Source organism: Catharus ustulatus, chromosome 10, assembly GCF_009819885.2.
Source record: "Catharus ustulatus isolate bCatUst1 chromosome 10, bCatUst1.pri.v2, whole genome shotgun sequence".
Taxonomy (NCBI): Eukaryota; Metazoa; Chordata; class Aves; order Passeriformes; family Turdidae; genus Catharus; species Catharus ustulatus.
This window is the reverse complement of record NC_046230.1, coordinates 4,016,114-4,035,710: the sequence shown is the minus strand read 5'-3', so window position 1 is coordinate 4,035,710 and position 19,597 is coordinate 4,016,114. Positions and strand designations below refer to the sequence as shown.

Here is a 19,597-nt window from a genome sequence, read left to right as displayed (position 1 = left end):
GCATGCGCAACTGCTGCGCCCCGCGGCTTCCTGGGAGTTGTAGTTCTCTGCAGGAGGGGTGGGAGGCGGCCGGGACCCGCTCCCCCTCCGCCGGTGCCTCGTACCGGACGGGTTACGTGTGCTTTCGGCCTCACCTCTCCGCCTACGAAGCCCTGGGAGGAATAGCTATCGCCCTGCGGAACGGCCTTCTACCTGCAGCCTTCCGCCCCCGGAGCAGGTGGGCCGCGCTGCCTCACGGAGCGCGGGGCACCGCGCGTGGCGGCGGCGGGGAAGGGGAGGCCGGCGGGAGTACCGAGCATCGGGGGCCCCGGGCCGTTTGTCTGCTCCCGCGCTGCTGCCCCATTTGCTGCTCTCCGTGCCGCTCTCACAGCGCCTCTGCCCATTGGGTGCCGTGGCTGCTGAGTCCCGCCTGCCATTCCCTCACGCCCTCCGGCTGTGGCGGGCTGCTCTGAGGGGCCGCGGCTGTGGCTGTGACCGTCCTGCCCTGCCCTGCCCTGCCCTGCCCTGCCCTGCCCTGCCCTGGTGGGACCGCTGGCCGCGGGGTTCCGGGCGGCACCCTGGGTGGGAGGGTTTTAAAACCTGCGAATGGCTTTCCGACTTATCCAAAACTTTTGATTTCCAAACCAGCAGAAAGGGGGAGAGGTGCTCGGCAGCTCTGGCAGAAAGGAGTGTGGTGGCGGCGTTCTGTCGGTCACACGTATCCTGCAGAATGGTCTGAGCTGGAAAGGACCCAGAAGGATCATCGAATCCAGCTTTCCAGTGAATAGTCCGTAGGGGGATGGAACCCTCACCTGGGCAGGATGCTAAGTCAGCCGTCACCTCTGGCTAATAACCACACAGACCAAACTTAGAGCAGGATGCTCAAGAATGAGCCTTTTTCTGTCACTTGGGTTGGAAAGCATGGTTACCTGCCAGCAGCAGTCCCTGCTGTGCCCCTGACTCTGTGTCCTCTGATTCTGTTGCAGATGGTGGCTCCCTAGGCGTGCCGTGGCCACCAGAGTGTGATCATGGCAGCTGAGGCTTGTAGCCCCTCTGAAGGGGCCCTTCTGTCTTCATCAGCAGGCTTAGTCCTGGCTCACTTGAATGACTCTGACACGCCAAGTAGATCCTTCTCCTGGGGCAACAAAAGCAGGAAAAATCGTTTCTCTGGGCTCTGCCAGCTTGGAGCATCACTGCCTGGTGAGAACAGTGTTGTAAGACTGAGTTCCCATGAAGCTCTCAGATCTTCCCCTTCCTCAAATGTAGAGGTAGCAGCAATAAGTATCTGCCAGGATGCACTTGTTCAGTGAGCACCTGAGCCATGGATTACTGCGGGCTGGGAGAGCTCCTAGGGAAAACATTACTGGGTAGGTGCTCACAGAACCTTTGAAAATTGTTGTACAATCACTTGGCACTTTGTAGCCTAAAACATTAGTGTGGACACAAGTATTTCAATGTCACATACTGTGAACAGTTAATTAAGTGTCTTCCAGCTAATGCAGTTTGTAATCAGGGCTTGAGCACTTAGTGCAATTATTTAATAACCGTTTCATTTTTAATTTGAGAGATTTCAAAACATTTTAAAAACTGGCAAGTAAAAAATAAAAGTTAAATAGTCTGGTTAAAACTTATGAATGTTGGCAAGTTGTATGGATTAAGTTTATGTGTTCCAGATTCAAAAAGATGAATAGAATAGTTTCTGTTTTCTTTAGTTTCACTGATTATATTTTCTTGTAATTTCTTTAAAAATCTAGAAGTATGTGTTTTGGGATTACTTGACAGTTGCTTCAGCTGACAGGTTTTTTTTTTTACTTTAATTCATCCCTCTGATACTCCTGTAGTAGAGTGTTACAGCAACATTGCTGACCTTTATCTTTTCACAGGGGAGAAGTGGAGCTCTTACTGTTTGTCTTCTCTGACAGCTCATAACATTTGTTCCAGCAAAACTGGTAACTCATGGGCTCAGTGGGATCCTGCCTCTCTCTCTTCTTCCATTGGAAGTTCTGCTTCTTGCTGCTTTTCACCCACCCCAGCTGTGGAGGAGTCCAGCCAGCACCTCCCAGCTGCTGCCCGCAACCCAAACCAAGCCATCTTCACCGTGGATGCCAGCACAACAGAGGTATGTGCAACAGAACCTGCAGCACTGAGCTCCCCATAACTGCTGCAGGCTGTGTGATAGCAGCCCAAAATTACTGGTTTTCTTTGTATCTGCAGGTAATCAGAGTGGCATGAATTCATTTTGTAGTCTGCTCCAGCTCAGCAGTCTTCTAAAGACTGATGAACTTATTTCCATTGCAGGTTGTAGTTAGCAAAATACACAAAATAATAGCAGAAGCAAGGATGTATTGAGTCTTTTTTCAAGCAGGCTGGGGAGGTTGTGGACTCCCCATTCCTGGAAATGTCCAAGGCCAGGTTGGACAGGGCTTGGAGCACCCTGGGCTGGTGGAAGGTGTCCCTGCCCATAGCACGGGTTGGAAGTGGATGGTGTTTAAGGTCCTGTCCAACCCAAAGCATTCTGTGATTCAATGGTTCCATAAGAATGCAGCTGTGAAGTGACATGAGGGAAGAGAGGAAGAGCAGAATGTGCTTCAAGCCTTCTCTCTATAAAGTACCAACCCTGAAATGTGTTTGGAGTGGCAAAAATTTCTTTATCTGCCCCAGTAAACATTTCATTTGCATTGGGAGGGAAAGAATTTCTCTGTTCTTGTCCTGAGAGGAGTCTAAAATTGGGTCTTGAAAACTTTTAAAGAGCTGTGCCATTTTTTAGCTTGAACTAACAATAACTAACTTTAAAGACACTGAGTCCTGCACAGCCCCTGTGTGCCAGTGACTGGTGTGATCACTGCACACCTTTGGGTTTGGATGCAATTTTGTGGCTTGCCTGGGCTTTGCTTGCAAATACAACTTTGTAGTTTTGCCTCCACAGATGTCATTGTTTACAGTTAAAAGAAAACAGGCAACCTAAAAGGAAAGCAACTTCTCAAAACCTCCTAACCAAAAAAGATGTGTGGGCAAGGGATGTCCTAGAATAAGAATCTATAATGAACTCAGAATTGTAAAGAACCATTTTATTTCCACCAGGAGAAAGGATATTATAAGACAATAAAGCAAAAACATGAGGGGATGATGAGCTCTTAAAAAAACTTACAGCTTTTATTCTTTGTTTAGGTTTGTTTTTTTCTCTTCTTTTTTAGATCCTAGTGGCCAATGACCGAGCTTGCAAGTTGCTTGGGTGCAGTAGTCAGGAACTCATTGGTCAAAAGCTGTCCCACTTGATATCCAAATCTGGTCAAGAGGCATGGGAAGCAGTGGGTGAGGAGTACCTAGAAACTTCTGAATGTTCATCAGTGGTTTCAGGAACTGTGGTATGTGAAATGTTCAAGGAAATATTCTCCACCACATAGCTTTGGTTTGGGATTTTTTGGGTTTTTTTTGCATTTCCTATATAATTTTCTGGTATATTTAACTCCTTGGGCATTTGACAATTATGTCATTTGCAGGACTGTTTGGTTTAAAAGTTTGCAGATGTGAGAATTCAAAGAGCAAATGATGATTTAAGGGGACACCCAAGAGAACTTTTCAGCTGTCAACACATGGAGTCACTGTGACTTGACCAAATCAGAACTTAAAGGACATTCGATCTAGAAAAAAAAATTGCAACATGGAAAAAGTCTATTGTGGAAAATTTCCCAATTGTCTGGTCCTTAAAAATATATTTTAAACTGATTTGGATTGTGCATTTTATAAAGGTTGAAGCCATTGAAATACTGTGAAATGTCTGTGCCAAAACACCACAGTTAGTGCAAAAGAGTGGAATTGATATTTTGCCTAGAATGGGGTTATTTATAAGAGAACTTCATGAGAAAATCTCCATATTATTTCCTTTTGCTGCTGTTGTGAGTTGTCACTAGAGAATCCTTGGGCAATGAACTTGTATTTCTGGTGTGTTATTTTTGAACTGAAAGTTCAGTATCTCAGAGCCTTATCTTCCTGAATCCTCAGTTGGATATGGATCTAAGTTTGATTCAGTGAAACACAAGATTAAAATTAAATGTCTGACAGAGGCACTTATTCTAAGCTGTTCCAGATATTTTTTAGCAGTCTGTGTCATGAACCCATTCTGTCAAGATCATATAAAAACCATAAAAGGCTTGGGATGAGCCTTGCAGGCTATAAGATAAATAAACATTTTCTGATCTGAGAAAAATCTCCTCCCATAAGAAATTAAGCTGCTGTTTTTGCAGCTGAAAGTAAGGACTGTGTTACTAATGGGGAGTGTTCATTAGCACCATAGGACATCCCTTAAATAAGACATCTCTGAGAGGCACTTCACACTGAATACCAGGTGTTAGAGTGGTACATTTATTATTCTGAAGTCTTTATGCCTTTAGACTTCCTGAGGCGGGCAGAGATGATACAAAAGTAACCATATTTTGTGTCTTATTTTCAGACATTTTAATCTCTGTATTAAAAGTGGTTTTACCCATAAAATACTAGTAAGTAGACAAGAAATGGTGTTTTTCTAATAAGGATAGGGAGGTGTCTTGGCTCAATATCTTAATCCTGTTTGAAATGTGTTCTAAGTAACCAGTCTTACTAAATCGTGTCTTCATTTCTGCATCTGGTGGGAAGGTGGATGTTATTGGCCACCTCAATGAGAAGATCCCTGTCTCAGTCTGGTTGAGGCAAATAAGGAGCAAGGACAGCCAGCGTTGTGTGGTTGTGCTGGAACCAGTGGAAAGACTTTCAGCTTGTGTCTCCTTCACTGCTGATGTAAGTGTTTTCCTACCTATCAAAGGAAATTGCAATTTGTGAGAGTTTGTGTGGGAGTGGAAGGTGTCTGAAAGGCATCAAGCAAAGGTTGTGAGCATGGAGTGTGTCCATGGCAGGGCCTGAAAGCAGGGCTGTGCATGCAGGACCTGTGCATGGATCTGTGGTGTGGCTCACCTTGACACCCCACACAGAAATACACTCTCTCTCTTATCCTTGAACAGTGTCAGTTTGCCAGGGGGCTGATACTTTGGGGTATGGATGCCTTGTGCAGGATCATCTAGCTGAGGAACAGTTCTGAGGGGAGTGCTGGACACCTCTGCCTCTCTCCTGAGCAAAGGGCAGGCTCCCTGCACAGTGATATGGGAATTTTGTCTTATGCTGTGTCTGCTTTTACTGAGTGAGTTGTGTCCACCAAAGGACAGCAGAATTAAATTTCCTGCCATTGCTTAAATAACTGCAGAAACCACTGTCAAAGCATTGAATGGACTGTGGCTAAAATGTTCGAATTTTAACAATCCTGTCAATTTTCCTCCCCAGGGAAAAATTACATCATGTGATCTCCTTTATGCTCATCTCCATGGCTACCCAACAGTGGAAGCAGTAGTTGGACTCCACATAAAGGACCTGATCCCTTCTGTGCAGATCCCTCCTCTAGGCAAAAAAATCCCAAAGGTATCTATGAGCACCAAGCTCATTCTTGCACAGCCTTCCCATTTGGAGTGCATGCTGCTTTCCCTCCTTACACAGCAGAAGAAACCTTTTCAGAGAGAAGCCTGATTCCCCTTGAAAAGGGTGGGCTGCCTTTTTGTGGAGCTGCTATCTGAAGAGTTCCTAACTAGGGATGACTTATGCTCCAACCTCTCACTGGAATCTGTCCTGGTGAAGAAGTTTTCTCCAATCCTAGCTTTGTAAGACACTCTGTGCTCTCTCTTTAAGATTCCTTTGAATTCTTTAGCCCATTTCAATCACCTCTGTCTGAGGAGTGAAAGAATACCCAGGTCATGCAAATGCCATGAAAATGGGCAGATAGGGAGTTAAAGGAGTTGAGGTGTTCTTATGAATGCCTAATTTGTTGAGAGGCTGTATCAGGCTGGTCTTCAGGATATTTATTTAGTAGTTCAACACTGGATTCCAAATCCTTAAGAAAACAGATGTTCATTTTGATATTCACAAGATTGGCTCCTTTTCTTCTCCTGCTCCTTTTTCCTGAGAACTCCTGTGTAATTTCATATGAACAGTGCAATAAATTGGGTTAGAAGTTTTCTATTTGAGTTGTGTTTGTTTGGTTTGGTTTTTTTTTTTTTTGTTTTAATTCAGAACCTGAGGATGCAGAGAGCTGCAGGCCGATCCAGGGAGGGTACCATGTTTCCTCTCAGTGTAAAGCTGGAAGTCAGCAATCTGGCGGAGGAACAGGCAGCACTGCAGAAAGATGGGATTCCACAGACAGAAGGCTCTCTCCCAGGCTATCAGTACTCTGCTACAGTTGTGGTTTTCTCCACCATCAGTGGTCTTATCACTGTCCAGTCAGATGGAATCATCTGTGGCATCACGGATAGTTTTGCTTTAATGCTCTTTGGCTATGAGAAGAAAGATCTGTTGGGAAAGGTAAGATAAGATGATATCCTCCCAGAAGACTGATACATGTGGCAGCATATCCAATGGCTGTGAAGCTGTTTTAAACTCCTTGCCATCACAAACCCCTGTATTCCATGTTTGGTGAGTGAGGTGTGGGATGACATGCAAACTCCCATGCTGGAATTGCTGAGACCTGCAGTGCTGAGGAGCTGCCATGGATTCAAGTAGCCCAAAGCAACCTGCACAGTTCTGTGTTCTCCATTGGTTATGTGGATCTCTTTTGCCTGGCTGTCCATGAGAATCAGATTCACAGACATGGATTGTCAGCATTTGCCCCCATCCTGTGAGACCTGGCTTAGCTTTATAAGGTTTTGTTCTTTGTTTTAGAACATTACATTCCTGATCCCTGGTTTCTATAACAACATGGAAAGAAGCAATGGCTGTTCTTTGCCTTTACCTCCTCTGGAGGATTCCACAGGGACAGGAGGTGAGTGCCTTTTTGAAGGGGTCAGTGCCTGCCATACAGCTGGACCTGACTGCTGTAGCCAAGGGGAAACCAGCAGAGACAAGAGGTTCACCCAAAACATGAGAACATTCCTCATAGAAGCAATTTTTAAATCAGGTTTCCACTAGAACCTCAGGTAAAGAGAATTATTCACCTAAGATTGAGCTTCTCTCTTTGTTGTCAAGAAGATAAAACTGTATATCCAATTTGGAAATTACAGTGAGAATAGAGAATGCTTTGTACTTAACAAGCACTTCCCTCTCTCCCCTGCTAGGACCCTGTGGTATTTTAAAATGTGTAAAATATAGCTTTTGTGGCTGTATTGCAGCAGAGCTGGAGCTACTTAGGATTAATATTTTAAAGGAAAAATCCAATATTCTGAATTATGTTGTGCTGCTGGCTAATATTCAATGTTATGGTTGCTATATTTCAATTGGGGAGGCATCACATATTGCTCTGATGCTGTTTGCATCAAAATTTATCAAAATTTTACTTCTCTGAACACAGCACAAATAAACAGAAGCAAAGAAACCTTCTGTTTGCATATCTGTCTCTTCTGGCTGGCTCTGCCCAAGACAGAGAACACCAGCAAGTTCATGCTTTCATCCATATCACATTTTAGGCTGGTTTTGTCTCCTTTTTCCACCCTATTTTCTTTTTGCTTAGAAATGCACATGTGTGCTGAAACCAGTGCAGCCCACTGGAACAAAGAAATGTTAGTAGACATTTATTAGGTATCAGTACCATTTCTTAGGTAATTCTTTGATAAAATGATGCCTAAACTAGGAGTAGTTCAGTTCTTCAGTGAGGAAGCATTGTTGGCACTCAGCCATTACTAATTAAAGAATCTAAGTTCTAGATTCAAATTTAGATTTGTTCACTCATTGCCTTCTTCTGCAGCAATAATACTTGGTTTACTTCATCTTCCAAACTCATGTTTCTCTTCTGATGTGTTGTCACTGGAGAAGGAAAGAACTTCATCTCCTCTTCTTTCTTCTTTTTTATCTTACAGCTTCAGTGAGCTACATAAATCCAGTCCAAACCTTTCCATTTTATGTTGGAATGGGCTGTATATGTGTGGTTTGAGCCCTTTTTTTTAAATACTGCTGCTCTACCATAATTTTAATTTCAGTCTCCTTACGTTATTGGCATTTTTTTAGGCCTCTGAACTTCAGTTCAGGTAGCTAATACATGATACCAATATCTGCCCAAGAGCTTTGCTAGAAAAGTAAATTTGGCAGCCCTAAAACATGTAGATTCCTGCATGTGGTGATTTCTCAAAGCAGAGTGGAATGCTTGTATTTTGACCATTTTGCCTCAGTCAAGCCTTTTATATTCAGTTCCTTAGGGAAAAGACAGACCAAGGCAGTTCCAAGTCTATTTTTAAACTGTAGCCTCTGAAGCCTAAACATAAAAGTTTAAATTGGTGTGGTTTTGTTTCCTGTTTGGTACAGAGAGCAGCTTCTTGGCTGCATCTTTAGCACACCTTCTGTCAAGAGATGAAGAGCAGAAATTGGAGCAACAACACAAAGATGACAAATTAACACACAGTGAGAATAAACAAAAGAATGGGACCAGTTTCTTTTCTCCTCCCTCACCTCCTGAAGCAGCATCCACCCCCACTGATAGGTGAGCATTTCACAGACTGCATATTCACTTGGGAAAATGAAAAGCTGTGATGGCAATCACAGCTAAAGCTGATTTTTTCACCTGTTTGATGTCTGTGGGAAGGTGTAGCAAGGGCCTGCCATGCTTTGCTGTCTTTAGAATCTCTGTGCTGTTTGCAAGACAGGCTGAGCTGTCCCTGCTTTAGATTTTTATTTATATCTGCACAACCCACCATTGTAAAGTTACGGAAATTCCAGCTCTAAAGGGGACCAAATGTTTCATCCAGACTGAAGAAGGTAATTGGGCTTTATCTTCACTAATCATAAATATTGATGTTTATCTCCTTCCAGCTGAAGTCAGGTTACCTGGAGGGAATTCTAAGTGTTACTCCTTCTGGTGCTTGGCATAACTGTCAGGTCATCCATTAAAACAGGGTACTGTGTTTTTGAAGTCCAGCCATTTTTGCTTGTGCATTGCCAGGTCTTTTTCCTGTTACGAGGTTAGAAATTCTGTAGAAGTACATATCTGATGCTCATGACCTACCTTAAGTAAAATTTTAAGCCTTCCACATTAACACTTCTAGCCTCCAGGAAGTATTTACTATCCATTTTAAGGTATAGACTATTCCAGCACATCTCTTGCTGCTTTTTACAGCAGCTGATGGTGTCATTTTTTGTGCTTTCCTGGTTTACGTCTCTCATACCATACTTGTAAGTATGCATTTTTGCTAATGGAAATGTTTGCAAAATGCCTTGTACCATGGGCTTCAGTAAACCCTGATGGATGGAGACATCCATCTCCTGTTGGACAGACAAGGGAACTTCTGTTTTCAGGACTGCAAGCATCCTGCTAAGGCCTGAACAGCACCAAACTGACTTACAGGAGAATCTTGAGCATGATGCTATTAATACCATCAAGGTTCTTTAGTTAATAATGGATGATCAAAACATATATATTAGTTGTTCTTAATGCCAAACTTGCTGTTGTAGAGATGTTTGTATAACCTTGTGTAAGATATATTCAGGAATTTTCCCAACAGATATCCCTAGAGGCTTGTTAGTAGAATATTTTAGACAAAACCCTGCCAGCCCTGGCCCTGGCCCCAGCTGGTTGGGAAGTGGGCCATCACCACCAGATGTTTTCTGCACAAAAAGGTGAACAAGTCATTCAGACTGATGTGGGCCTAGAAAGCTGGACCCCATTTTTTGGGTGAACTTGGAGACCTCACCTATGAGTGGATGCACTGCATGGGATTTTCCCAATTGTTGGAAGGAGTTCTCCAGGTCCTCACTGAAAAAAGGTTCTCCCCAGCAATTGCAGACACTGGATGATGGTAAAATATTTAGGCAATTGGTGATGGATCTTTCTCAATCACTATTCTTTCTCTTACAATAATGATTGCATAATGAGATGCGTCACCTTGCTAATTTTTGCTTGTTGATAAAGCTGAGCTGAGCTTATTGTTTTATCAAATGTTTCCTTTTACTTCTGTGCTGCCTCAATATTATAGTAAAATAAGACCATTCTTTCCATTGGTGTCTGTGCCCATTCCATTGCCCCCATCAATTGGCAAAACACTTGCTATGTGTATTAGGATTCCTTTTTTTTTGGTGGTGGTAAATGGTTTATGATCTATATTTAGAAATTATGCTGGAGAAGGAAATTATCCATAGGGAAAGATTGCAGAAGTACCTGCTCTTCTTTGGTAAATTTGTCAGGATTTTGGATGCCTGTGCAAACAGGCCTTTCTGCCTTTTGCTTTTAAACTTGAAATAAAACTATTGGTCAGGTTTTAGATAGTGACCATATTTAAATGGGTATTATAGACTAGGACAGTTTGCTTATTTTGTAATCATGATGTTGTTGATCACTTTGAGTCTTTGCACTGAGGACAGCCTTGCTACAGCTGAGAGCCAAAAGCCAAAAGCTGGCTTGACACAATCAGAGCAGTGGCACAGTATAGAACAGTGGAAACTTGAGGATCAAATAATTCTCAAAAATGCACTCTGCAAGGCTCTCTTACACCACCTGACTCAGAACAGTGGGATTTAGGTCAGGGAGATTCCAGAGAGCAGCAGTCACAGTGCAGTATCTCCTGCAGCAACTGTTGCCTGTTTGTTCCAGACTAGAAGACAATCCAAATGCATCATCCTGTGACCCACTGAAGCTGGCTGCTGGAGTTACCTGGAACTCACCTGGAACACCAACAGTGGATGAGCCATGGCCTGGGGCAGCACTGAACTGCAGACAGGACTTGAAAAGCCACATGGTTCCAGGGCAGGTGTCAAAAACAAACTCCATGTGTGATGCAAAACATTCCAGCCTCGAGCATATTGTTGTTGACAACTGCCTGCCAAATGATCCTTCCTTCTTTGCAAGTGAAAGAAATACTGTCTGTGATGTTTGCTCAGGAAATAAAACAGGCTGCAGTGCTTCTGCACCAGGAGCTGCCACAAGCTCTGAAGATCTGAAAGAATCTGAACTGAACTGTATTTGTTCTGGCCTTGAGGTACTGGGGCTGAATTCTGGTGTTAAGGAGAACTCAGACAATTCTTTAGCTCTTGTAGGAGGATGTTGCTCTGATGCAGTGGACTCCAATCTGCTAATTGAGACAAACATTGCCTTTTCCACTCATCAAGAAAAGCAGCTGCTGAGTGGTGTTGCCACAGAAGCTGATTTTGGATGGCTGGCATCCAGAAGGCATTTACAAAACTCTGAGGAATCCTCCAAAGCATTTGCTGAGAAACCTGAAACCTTTGCAGAAACTGTGAGGGACAACTCCAACAGAAATCCCCTGAAAAGCAAAAGTAGGCTTGAAGAACACTGTCAGTTCTTGGGGCAGCAAAATATGGAGATCAAAGTAACATCAACCCCAGTGAAACAAGAAGGCAGGCTAAATCCAGCAGCTCCTTTGACCTGGAAGATTCTGGAAGGCAGCTACATTGGGAATTGCTGTCACAGAGATGGTTCACAATTCAGTAAGTGAAACCTGTCCCCTTCCCAAACTCTTGTTGGGGTGCTCCTTTTCACCCAGTTTTGCAGAATGCAGACAGTTCTGGATAGAAGCATCTAGAAGAAAAAAAATGGTATTTGAATCTACCCAAAAGGTATTAGAAAAGGAGGTGGTGTAAAATACAAAGTTGGTAAGAAATTAATCCCCACTGAAAAGTCAGAAATACTCTCAAAACACAAGAAGTGTGAACCTGATAACTTTTTCTGAACAGAAAATACAAACTCCACTGTAAAACTGCAAATTCCATTAAAATTGTATAATGGAATTTGTTTCATTCACTCCTTCAGCTGCACTCAGTGGCTTGTTGAATAAAATCCCCGTTTTTATGTAATCTAGAATAACAGTGTGAAATGAATAATCACAATTGGACACTGGCAAATCTCTGTTGGAGGTGGGAACTCTGGAGGCAGCTGATAGGTTCCTTAGAATAGCTGTGCTGGTGTCAGCCCCTCTGATCATCCTTTACTGAGCAGATGCTCCCCTAAATCTGAACATTTTTTCAAGAGCTCAGAATCTTGTTCAACGCTAGAGTTACATTCTACCATTTTAATTTCCTCACCTGTTTCTCCAGGCATACTCTTCGAGGTGAAATGTGCAGAACTGCAGGATCCCACTGTACTTTTCTGTGTCTGGGTGGTGAAAGACATTTCACAGAGCCAAAAGGAAGCTGTGGCACAGACTCAGCATTTGCTTGCCAGCCTAGCAAACTCTTCCCAGTCTGTTGCTGATCTTTCTACTAAAAGTCTTGGAGAAGTAAGAAATCCTGTCTTTGAATATTGAGCATTTCTCTCCTTGTTTGACTGTTATGCTGAAGCTAAAGTCAAGAAGTTTTTCGTATTAATGACATGAGTTGGTGGGGTGGATGTTGCTGTTACTTTTTTTCCTCCTTTTTTATATACTAAAACAAAATCTCAATTGCTATTTTGTAACACTTCTGGTGTGGGGCTTCCTGTGGTTACCTTTCCAGTCTGAACAATGCACTTCCAAACTGCAGGATACTCAAGGAGTACAGTTCTCACTATCAGAACCAAAGATTCCTCCTTTTATCTATTCTTGCAGAGTTTGTTCTTTTCAGTATTTATTAATTTTATAAATGTGATTCTGTGGCTGGTCGTTTTTTGCTGCTATTGTAACCTCTATATCTGTACTTAGGCCATCAGATCAGCTTCACTTTTTGACAATTCCCAAAGAGCTGAAGATCTTGAAGGATTAAGAGCATGTGAGGGAGAATATGCAAAAAATTACAGCACTCTCAATCTTATTGGCAAAGGCGCTTTTGGCTTTGTCTGGACTGCCAGGAGCAAGAAAGATGACCAGGAGGTGAAGTATTTCTTGTAGCTCTATTGCAATAATAATTTAGGATGAAAACTGAAAGGTTAGAGCATTCATATTCTGTTAACATTACACTGTCAAAAGCTTCTCTTTGGTAGTTTGGGGGCTTTGCTTTGTTTAACAGAAATCTGTAATGGAAACAGGATAGTAAAACATTTGCATTGATGTTGTGTATAAATGTTACCTGAGACAACAGGTGCAGAATGAGTTAAGGAACTAATGAATGCAGCTAACTAAACCTGTTGAAAGAAGTAGACATTAATCTTAACAGAATTATAGGCTTTAGTCTTCTGTTTCTGAAGAGAATGACAAACCTCAAAATCTTTAATGTGCCATGACTCAAGAATGAGGAGTAGATGTGCTGAGATTGTGGTACCTTCTCTTTTTCAGGAGAGTATTTTGGGTGCTGAGAGGGCAAGTTCTTGTGTTTCTCTTGCATGGATGTTAAGTGCTTGTTTCCCTCCACAGAGAGCTGGCTTGTCAAAGCCTTTGGAATTCTGAGCAGCAATAAATATATTCAATTTATGTGTATAATTTGGCTTCTAGGACTAAATTAATTTAAACATATTTAAATATACTATAAGCTATTCACATTGAGTTACAGCCATGCTTTGGCAGGTGATGCTGAATGCTGTTGTCTGTGTAGGTGGTTGTAAAGTTCATCTGGAAGGAGAGGGTGCTGGAGGACTGCTGGGTAGATGATCCTGACCTAGGGAGGGTCACTCAAGAAATTGCAATCCTGCAGAAGCTGCAGCACCCCAGTATCATTAAGGTACAGTGGCTCAGAATGGATGCAGTTTGCACTGCATCGTGTGGTGTGTTTGCATGCTGAGTGTCTGGGGTTCTTCTGCAGGAGTGAAGTGTCCTGGAATGAATCTGTCTTTTCAGAAGAAAATAACCTGCTTGTCCTGCTTTGTTTTGGAGGGTGTGTCACGGGAGGCTGTTGCTTGCTTCCACACTTTTACCCTAAAGTGATCTGACGAAGGGATTTTTAACAGAAAAAAAAAGCAATTTCAAAATAAGATGCATATCTTGGAAGTGAGATGTCACACCTGAACATGTACTAGTTCAGTAAAAAAATCTGGACACATCTTGTTTCATACTCTTTGTTTTGAGGTTGTTTGTTTTGGTTTTGGAGTTTTTTGTTGTTTGGGGGTTTTTTTGCTTCAGAAAGAGAATTCCTCTTGGATTTAATTCTGCTCTCAGTTTTAATTCAGTAGTCTTTCCAAGACACATTTGTGCTCAGTGAAATGAGACTTTAAAGATTAAATTTCCAAGAGGACAGCAGTGTTTGTTAAAAAAAAAGGCACTTTTTGAGGATGAAGCAAGCACATATTTCAACTGATCTTTTATTTATAGGTGCTGGATGTGTTTGAAAATGAATGCTTCTTCCAACTGGTGATGGAGAAGCATGGATCTGGTCTGGACCTCTTTACATTTATTGATAACCAGCCCAACTTGGATGAACCATTAGCAAGTTATATATTCAGACAGGTAAGAGCAGAATTGCTACATGCAGGTGAGAATTGGTTAATGTAACAACCAGGATTCTGTTTCACTTAATACTGGCTAACCAACTGCCAGACTGGAGTTGTGCGCAATACTTGCAGAACCTTTCCTCACCATTCTGTAGGGCTGATTGCAATGCTGCCTGCAGAAACCTTGTTAAGGTTTATTTAGAAACAACAGAGAAGCCTTTCCAGGACCTTAGTGCCTGTGAGGGTTTCCCCTGGAGCCATGGCCCCTCAGCTGTTAGCAGGACAGCACACAGACCCTGTCACCCAGACACCATCCGTGTAGCAGTCACATTTCCTCTGAGGGAGGCGGAAAACTCACAGAAGCTGCCCCAAGCCAACCAAAAGCCAGGTTTTCACTTACTTCAGTGCTTAGTTTAGATTGGTTACAGGAGTAAAGGACTCTGCTCTTTAAATCAAAAAATTATCTTGGATTTTAATGGTGGAATAATGCAAAGTAACTCAGGGTAGTTTCCCATGAGCTTGCCTGAGGGCTGAATTGCCCTTTGTTTAGTGAGTTAGCCACAGCAGCAGTCCCCAGGTAATTTCCCCTCCTGACTTTTTGAGTAAATTCCTTGCTCTAGGGTATGCAGGAATTGCTGTGTATGTGGTAACCCCTCCACACACCCTGGCTGTGCTCACCCTGCCCTCAGCTGGGGTGCTGATGGAAGATGGAAGCCAAAGGAGCCCCTTTAGCCTCGAGATGGATCAGCCTTTCCCTTAACCCAGCCTGGGGGTTGTGAGGCTGAATCGTTCCCTCAGATCTGCACTGCATTTCTCTGCAGAGGCAGATTTGTATTATAAATAGAAACTTTTCTCCCTCAGCCATCTGCTTTTCTTGTTAAAAACATTGTAGGAGTCAGGATGGTCTCCAAGGTGATATCATTCTCATATTATCCTTAATTATGGCATTAAAGCATGAGTCGTGCAGGAAAAAGAATGGAGTTTAGGAGTGACTATGTTATTTATACCAAACTTGGCTTTTAAATGCTTTGTCATCCTGCAGCATGGAAGGCACACAGTAATATCCTTCTGGAGAAACCAAAGGACCCTCCAATTGAAGCTGGGATAAAAATAGAGTAACTTGCAGGATTGTAGCAGTGAGCTCCTGTGCTCACAATCACATCCTGACTGCAGCATCCCCTCCCTCCTGCACATCTGTGAGATGAAAGCAGCAAAGGCTCTTTAAAGTGTCTCTTCCAAGAGCACTGCAGCAATGATGACAGGCAGGCCTGAGGCCATCTCCAGTTGCCATAATTAGGATGTATATCTTGTTTAGGTGGTGTCAAAACAAGCCAAAATGTGATTCTCAGAAAGCTGTGATGCCACATCAATTATTCAGGGACTCTATGTAGTAACACCTAGTTCTTTCTGTTTCTTCCAGCTTGTATCAGCTGTTGGGTATCTCCACTGCAGGAACATCCTTCACAGAGATATCAAGGATGAAAATATTGTCATTGCTGAAGATTTCACAATTAAATTAGTGGACTTTGGATCAGCTGCCTACCTGGAACCTGGGAAATTATTTTATACCTTCTGTGGGACAATTGAATACTGCTCACCAGAAGTGCTGTCTGGCAAACCGTATGTCACCCTCTGAAAAGTCTTTTTTGTGCCATTTTTTTGTGCCAAAAAAAGCTCATGTGGGCAGGGCTGGAACAGAGGAGCCGAGCTGCTGTGCCATTGGAACGCTGCAGTGGGATTTAAGGCACTGCAGTGGCAGAAATCACTGTGAAGGTTTGAGTGCATACAAAGTAGGGCAGAAATCAAACTGTAAAAGCTTGAACACGTAGAAAGTTGTTTCTCGATCTTTTGTCAGGCTTTCTGTAGCAAAAGCTGCTCTTTCAGAGAGGTGGAGTAGGCAGGTATTGCTGTTGATAGCACCTTCTCCTTGCATGTCTGTGCTTTGTATCCTCCCACTCTCATCCTCTGTTCTCCTCTTTTCTAAGTACTTCCCCCTATTGGAATTTTTGCAGTTTGATCCTTGTTCATCTCCCTTTTTGTACTCCTCGGGACTCAAGGACTCTTCTCTTGCAGCTTCTCCTGCTGCAGTTTTGGATGTACTACCTAAATCTTGGCTCTCTTCTTTCCCTCTCCAAGTGCTGCTCCTGGCAGCTGGTGCTCTCATAGCTGCTCCACAAGGAAACCTCCCCATCACAGGGTTGGCACTGCTGTGATTGTTGATGCCTGCATGGATCTTGCTTCTGCTTCACAGCTCTTTCCATGAATCCTTCAGGCAGCTCCTCCTAAAGGAGAGAGGGGAGAAGCAATGCTAGGAGGAGAGGAAATTCCTGCTGGAGTGAGATGAAAGGTGAAGCAAGCAGCTCTGCCCTGGGAGTTCCACCTCTTACTGTGTGAAGGAACTGGGCTGTTTTCTCAGATGGAATTGAGATAGTTACTAGTTATTTCCAAATAACTTTTGTTTTGAAAAGGCTGGGAGGATGTGTTTGCTCTTCCAGTTAAATATTTACTTGACAGTTTTGGCTGATGATGAAGAAGGTGGAGAGGTAAGTTCTTGTCACCAGCTCGGTGCGTGTTACACATACTCATCGACAGAAACTGGTTGGCTGTTCTGTGCTTGGTTTTATTTCCTGGAGAAGGATAATGCAGACTTCTCAAACACATGAGAACCTTCTTAGAATTCTCACAAACTTCCTATGTTTTTTTTCCTTTTCACTTTCTTTAGCATATAACCATGTGCAATCTGAATTTAGGCAAGCTTATCTCTGCACAGGTACCATGGCCCTGAGCTGGAGATGTGGTCACTTGGCATCACCCTCTACACCTTGGTGCTTGGGGAGAATCCCTTCTGTGATCTGGAGGAGGCCTTGGCAGCTGTCCTGAGTCCTCCCCACCCTGTGTCAGAAGGTGAGCTCTTCCCTTTTGCATTTCAAAAGGGGCAGATCTCTTGGGAAAGTATAAACAGTGAAAAAATGCTCCCTGATGTGTTCTGTGATGGTTTGGAAAGCTGCTCAGCACAGCAGAGTTTGGGGGATTTGTCATTCTTTGCACACAGGCCCTGTCTCTCATTCCCAACCTGCCTAAAATCCATGCTGAGCCCTCCTGTGCTGTCTCTGCCCAGGTCTCATGGATCTCATGGCCGGGCTCCTGCACCCCGTTCCAGAGCAGCGCACGACTCTTGCAGAACTGGCAGAGGATCCTTGGCTGCGCCAACCTGTGAACCTGGCAGATTATACCTGGGAAGAGGTGTTTGCCTCTGCTGAGCCACCTGGGACCTCAGCCTGAAGGCTTCTTCATCTAGGCATGACTTAGAAAAGCCTGAGCTCTGTTAGCAGGATAGATCCTATTGGAAGTTACCTGCTGATACCCACATAGACTCAGTTTATTACTGTTTTTACCCAGGACACATTTCAAAGATGTGAGGCAAAGATTTTTAATGTTTAAGTTGTTCATAACTTGGAAAATATTTTTGTGCCTGATTTTACTTTTTATATGTAGTTTATGTATTTTTCTGAAAAGTGAATGAATAAATGAATGAATAAATATGTCTGTTGGTTTTCTGGAGTTATGTGTGCACAAAGGCGACTCAAAACCAGACATTGTAATTGCATGATTTGGGTGGGAAGGGTGGGCTGGCAGTGTCCTTTTTTCTCAATATCACAGTCCTGTCTATATTCAGGAACACATGATGAGGCAGATATTGGGAAGAAAAAATAGACTCAAGAAAGAGAATTTGGTCGAGACGTGGGTGACAGGAACAGTTTGGGGTACAGATCAGCGGGGGTCAGGCTGACTGGGAGGAAGTGCTGGGAAAAGGCAGCGGTTTGGCCGGCTGCTGCAGCTCTGCAGAGATACCAAAGATCTCAGCTTAATTACTAATCAGTTTTGAATCCAGCTTTGGAGTCTGCTATCTCCATCCGAACACGTAACAGCGTTCTGGCCCCGGCGGGGATGGCTGTGCGGGCACTGGAGCGGGCAGGGCGCTCTGCCCAGAGCACCTAAGTGACCCAGCCCGGAGTGCTCCAGCCCGAAGAGGCCGGGCCGGGCCCAGCCCCCAGCCCGCGGCTCCTCTCGCTCCCCGGCCGCTGCGGGGCGGAGCTTGGCCCGGCAGGGCTGGGTCTGGAGCTGGCCCGGCCCCACCCCGCGGCCGCGGCCATGGCGGGGCTGGGGCTGCGCGGGGCCGGGCGGGCGCTGCTGCCGGGCTGGGCGCTCCCCGCCGCCCCCGGGCCGTGCCCCCGTCGCGGCTGCGGAGAGGCGGCGGCGCTGCGGGCCATGGGCTTCAGCCAGGAGCAGGCCCGGCGGCTCCTGGCGCTGCAGCCCCGGCTCGGCCCCGAGCACCGCGAGGCGGCGGCGGCGCAGCTCCTGCTGCTCGGGCTGAGCCCCGAGGCCGCCGCGGCGCTGCTGGAGCGGAGCCCGGCGCTGCTGCGGCTGCCCACGGAGCGACTCCGGGAGCGCGCCGAGGAGCTGCGGCGCCTGGGGCTGGACGGAGGTAGGGCAGGGGCGGGGCTGCGGGGGGACACGGGGCCGTGCCGCGGACCGCTGCCCGCTGACTGACTGCTGCCCGCAGGCCGGCTGCAGAGGGCGGTGAGCCGCTGTCCCCAGCTTTTCCACGTGCCCCGGAGGAGGCTGGAGGCGGCGGTGCGGCTGCTGCGGGAGCGCTGCCTTTTCACGGCGGGGCAGCTGAGGGAAGTGCTGGAGACCTGCCCCACCGTCCTGCTGGAGGAGCATCGCACCCTCCATCACCAGTTCCAGGTGAGGAGCGGGACCCATCTTCCTGCCAGAACCGGCTGCGGGGATAGCGCTGTGCCTTACACCCCCTTTGTGCCCGCAGTACGCCTACTTCAGAATGGGGGTCCGGCAGAAGGCCATGGTGCAGGCTCGGCTCTTCCAAATGCCCTTTGCCGAGCTCCGAAATCGCCACATCTTCCTGGAGCGCCGGGGGCTCTACGAGACCCCACACAAAGGGCAGACCCAAACTAGCAACCCAAAACTGAAGGACATCCTTCAGCTCCCAGAGAAAGACTTCCTGGCCAGTCTGGCCTGCGCTACCCCAGAGGAGTATGAGGTCTTCAAGAAGCTGCTGGCTCGAGAGGAGGAGGAGAAGGAAGAGGAGAAGGAAGAGGAGGATGTGGAGGCACTGTACGCAGAGGATGATGATGATTTTGACAGTGATGAAAGTAAAACAGCCCGGGAGTGAGGAGGGGAGGGCTCTGAGGTACCCAAGCCCTCCCCTGCTGCTGCACCCTGGGGGCTTTAGGCTCCCACCTCACACCAGCACAAGCCCCATGAGTGGGGTATCAATAAATCCCATCTGTCAAATACAACAACATTCATTCC

At 45.2% G+C, this 19,597-nt stretch overlaps 2 protein-coding genes across 2 annotated transcripts; both read left to right on the top strand.

Moving 5' to 3' along the window:
* Positions 1-74: 74 nt before the first annotated feature.
* On the top strand, positions 75-17,724 carry PASK (PAS domain containing serine/threonine kinase). The gene is made up of 17 exons (XM_033068775.1): positions 75-217; positions 966-1,179; positions 1,863-2,098; positions 3,174-3,344; positions 4,612-4,752; positions 5,290-5,424; positions 6,070-6,357; positions 6,715-6,814; positions 8,287-8,461; positions 10,565-11,418; positions 12,025-12,206; positions 12,606-12,773; positions 13,432-13,557; positions 14,145-14,279; positions 15,684-15,883; positions 17,034-17,167; positions 17,382-17,724. Exons 2-17 carry the CDS (start codon positions 1,008-1,010, stop codon positions 17,543-17,545), a joined length of 3,381 nt encoding a protein of 1,126 aa, XP_032924666.1. The 5' UTR covers positions 75-217; positions 966-1,007; the 3' UTR covers positions 17,546-17,724.
* Positions 17,725-18,415: 691 nt separating this feature from the next.
* Positions 18,416-19,584, top strand: MTERF4 (mitochondrial transcription termination factor 4). The gene is made up of 3 exons (XM_033068568.2): positions 18,416-18,749; positions 18,828-19,012; positions 19,092-19,584. The coding sequence occupies exons 1-3, from the start codon at positions 18,416-18,418 to the stop codon at positions 19,455-19,457; spliced, it is 885 nt and encodes a 294-aa protein (XP_032924459.1). The 3' UTR covers positions 19,458-19,584.
* The last annotated feature ends 13 nt before the right edge of the window (positions 19,585-19,597 follow it).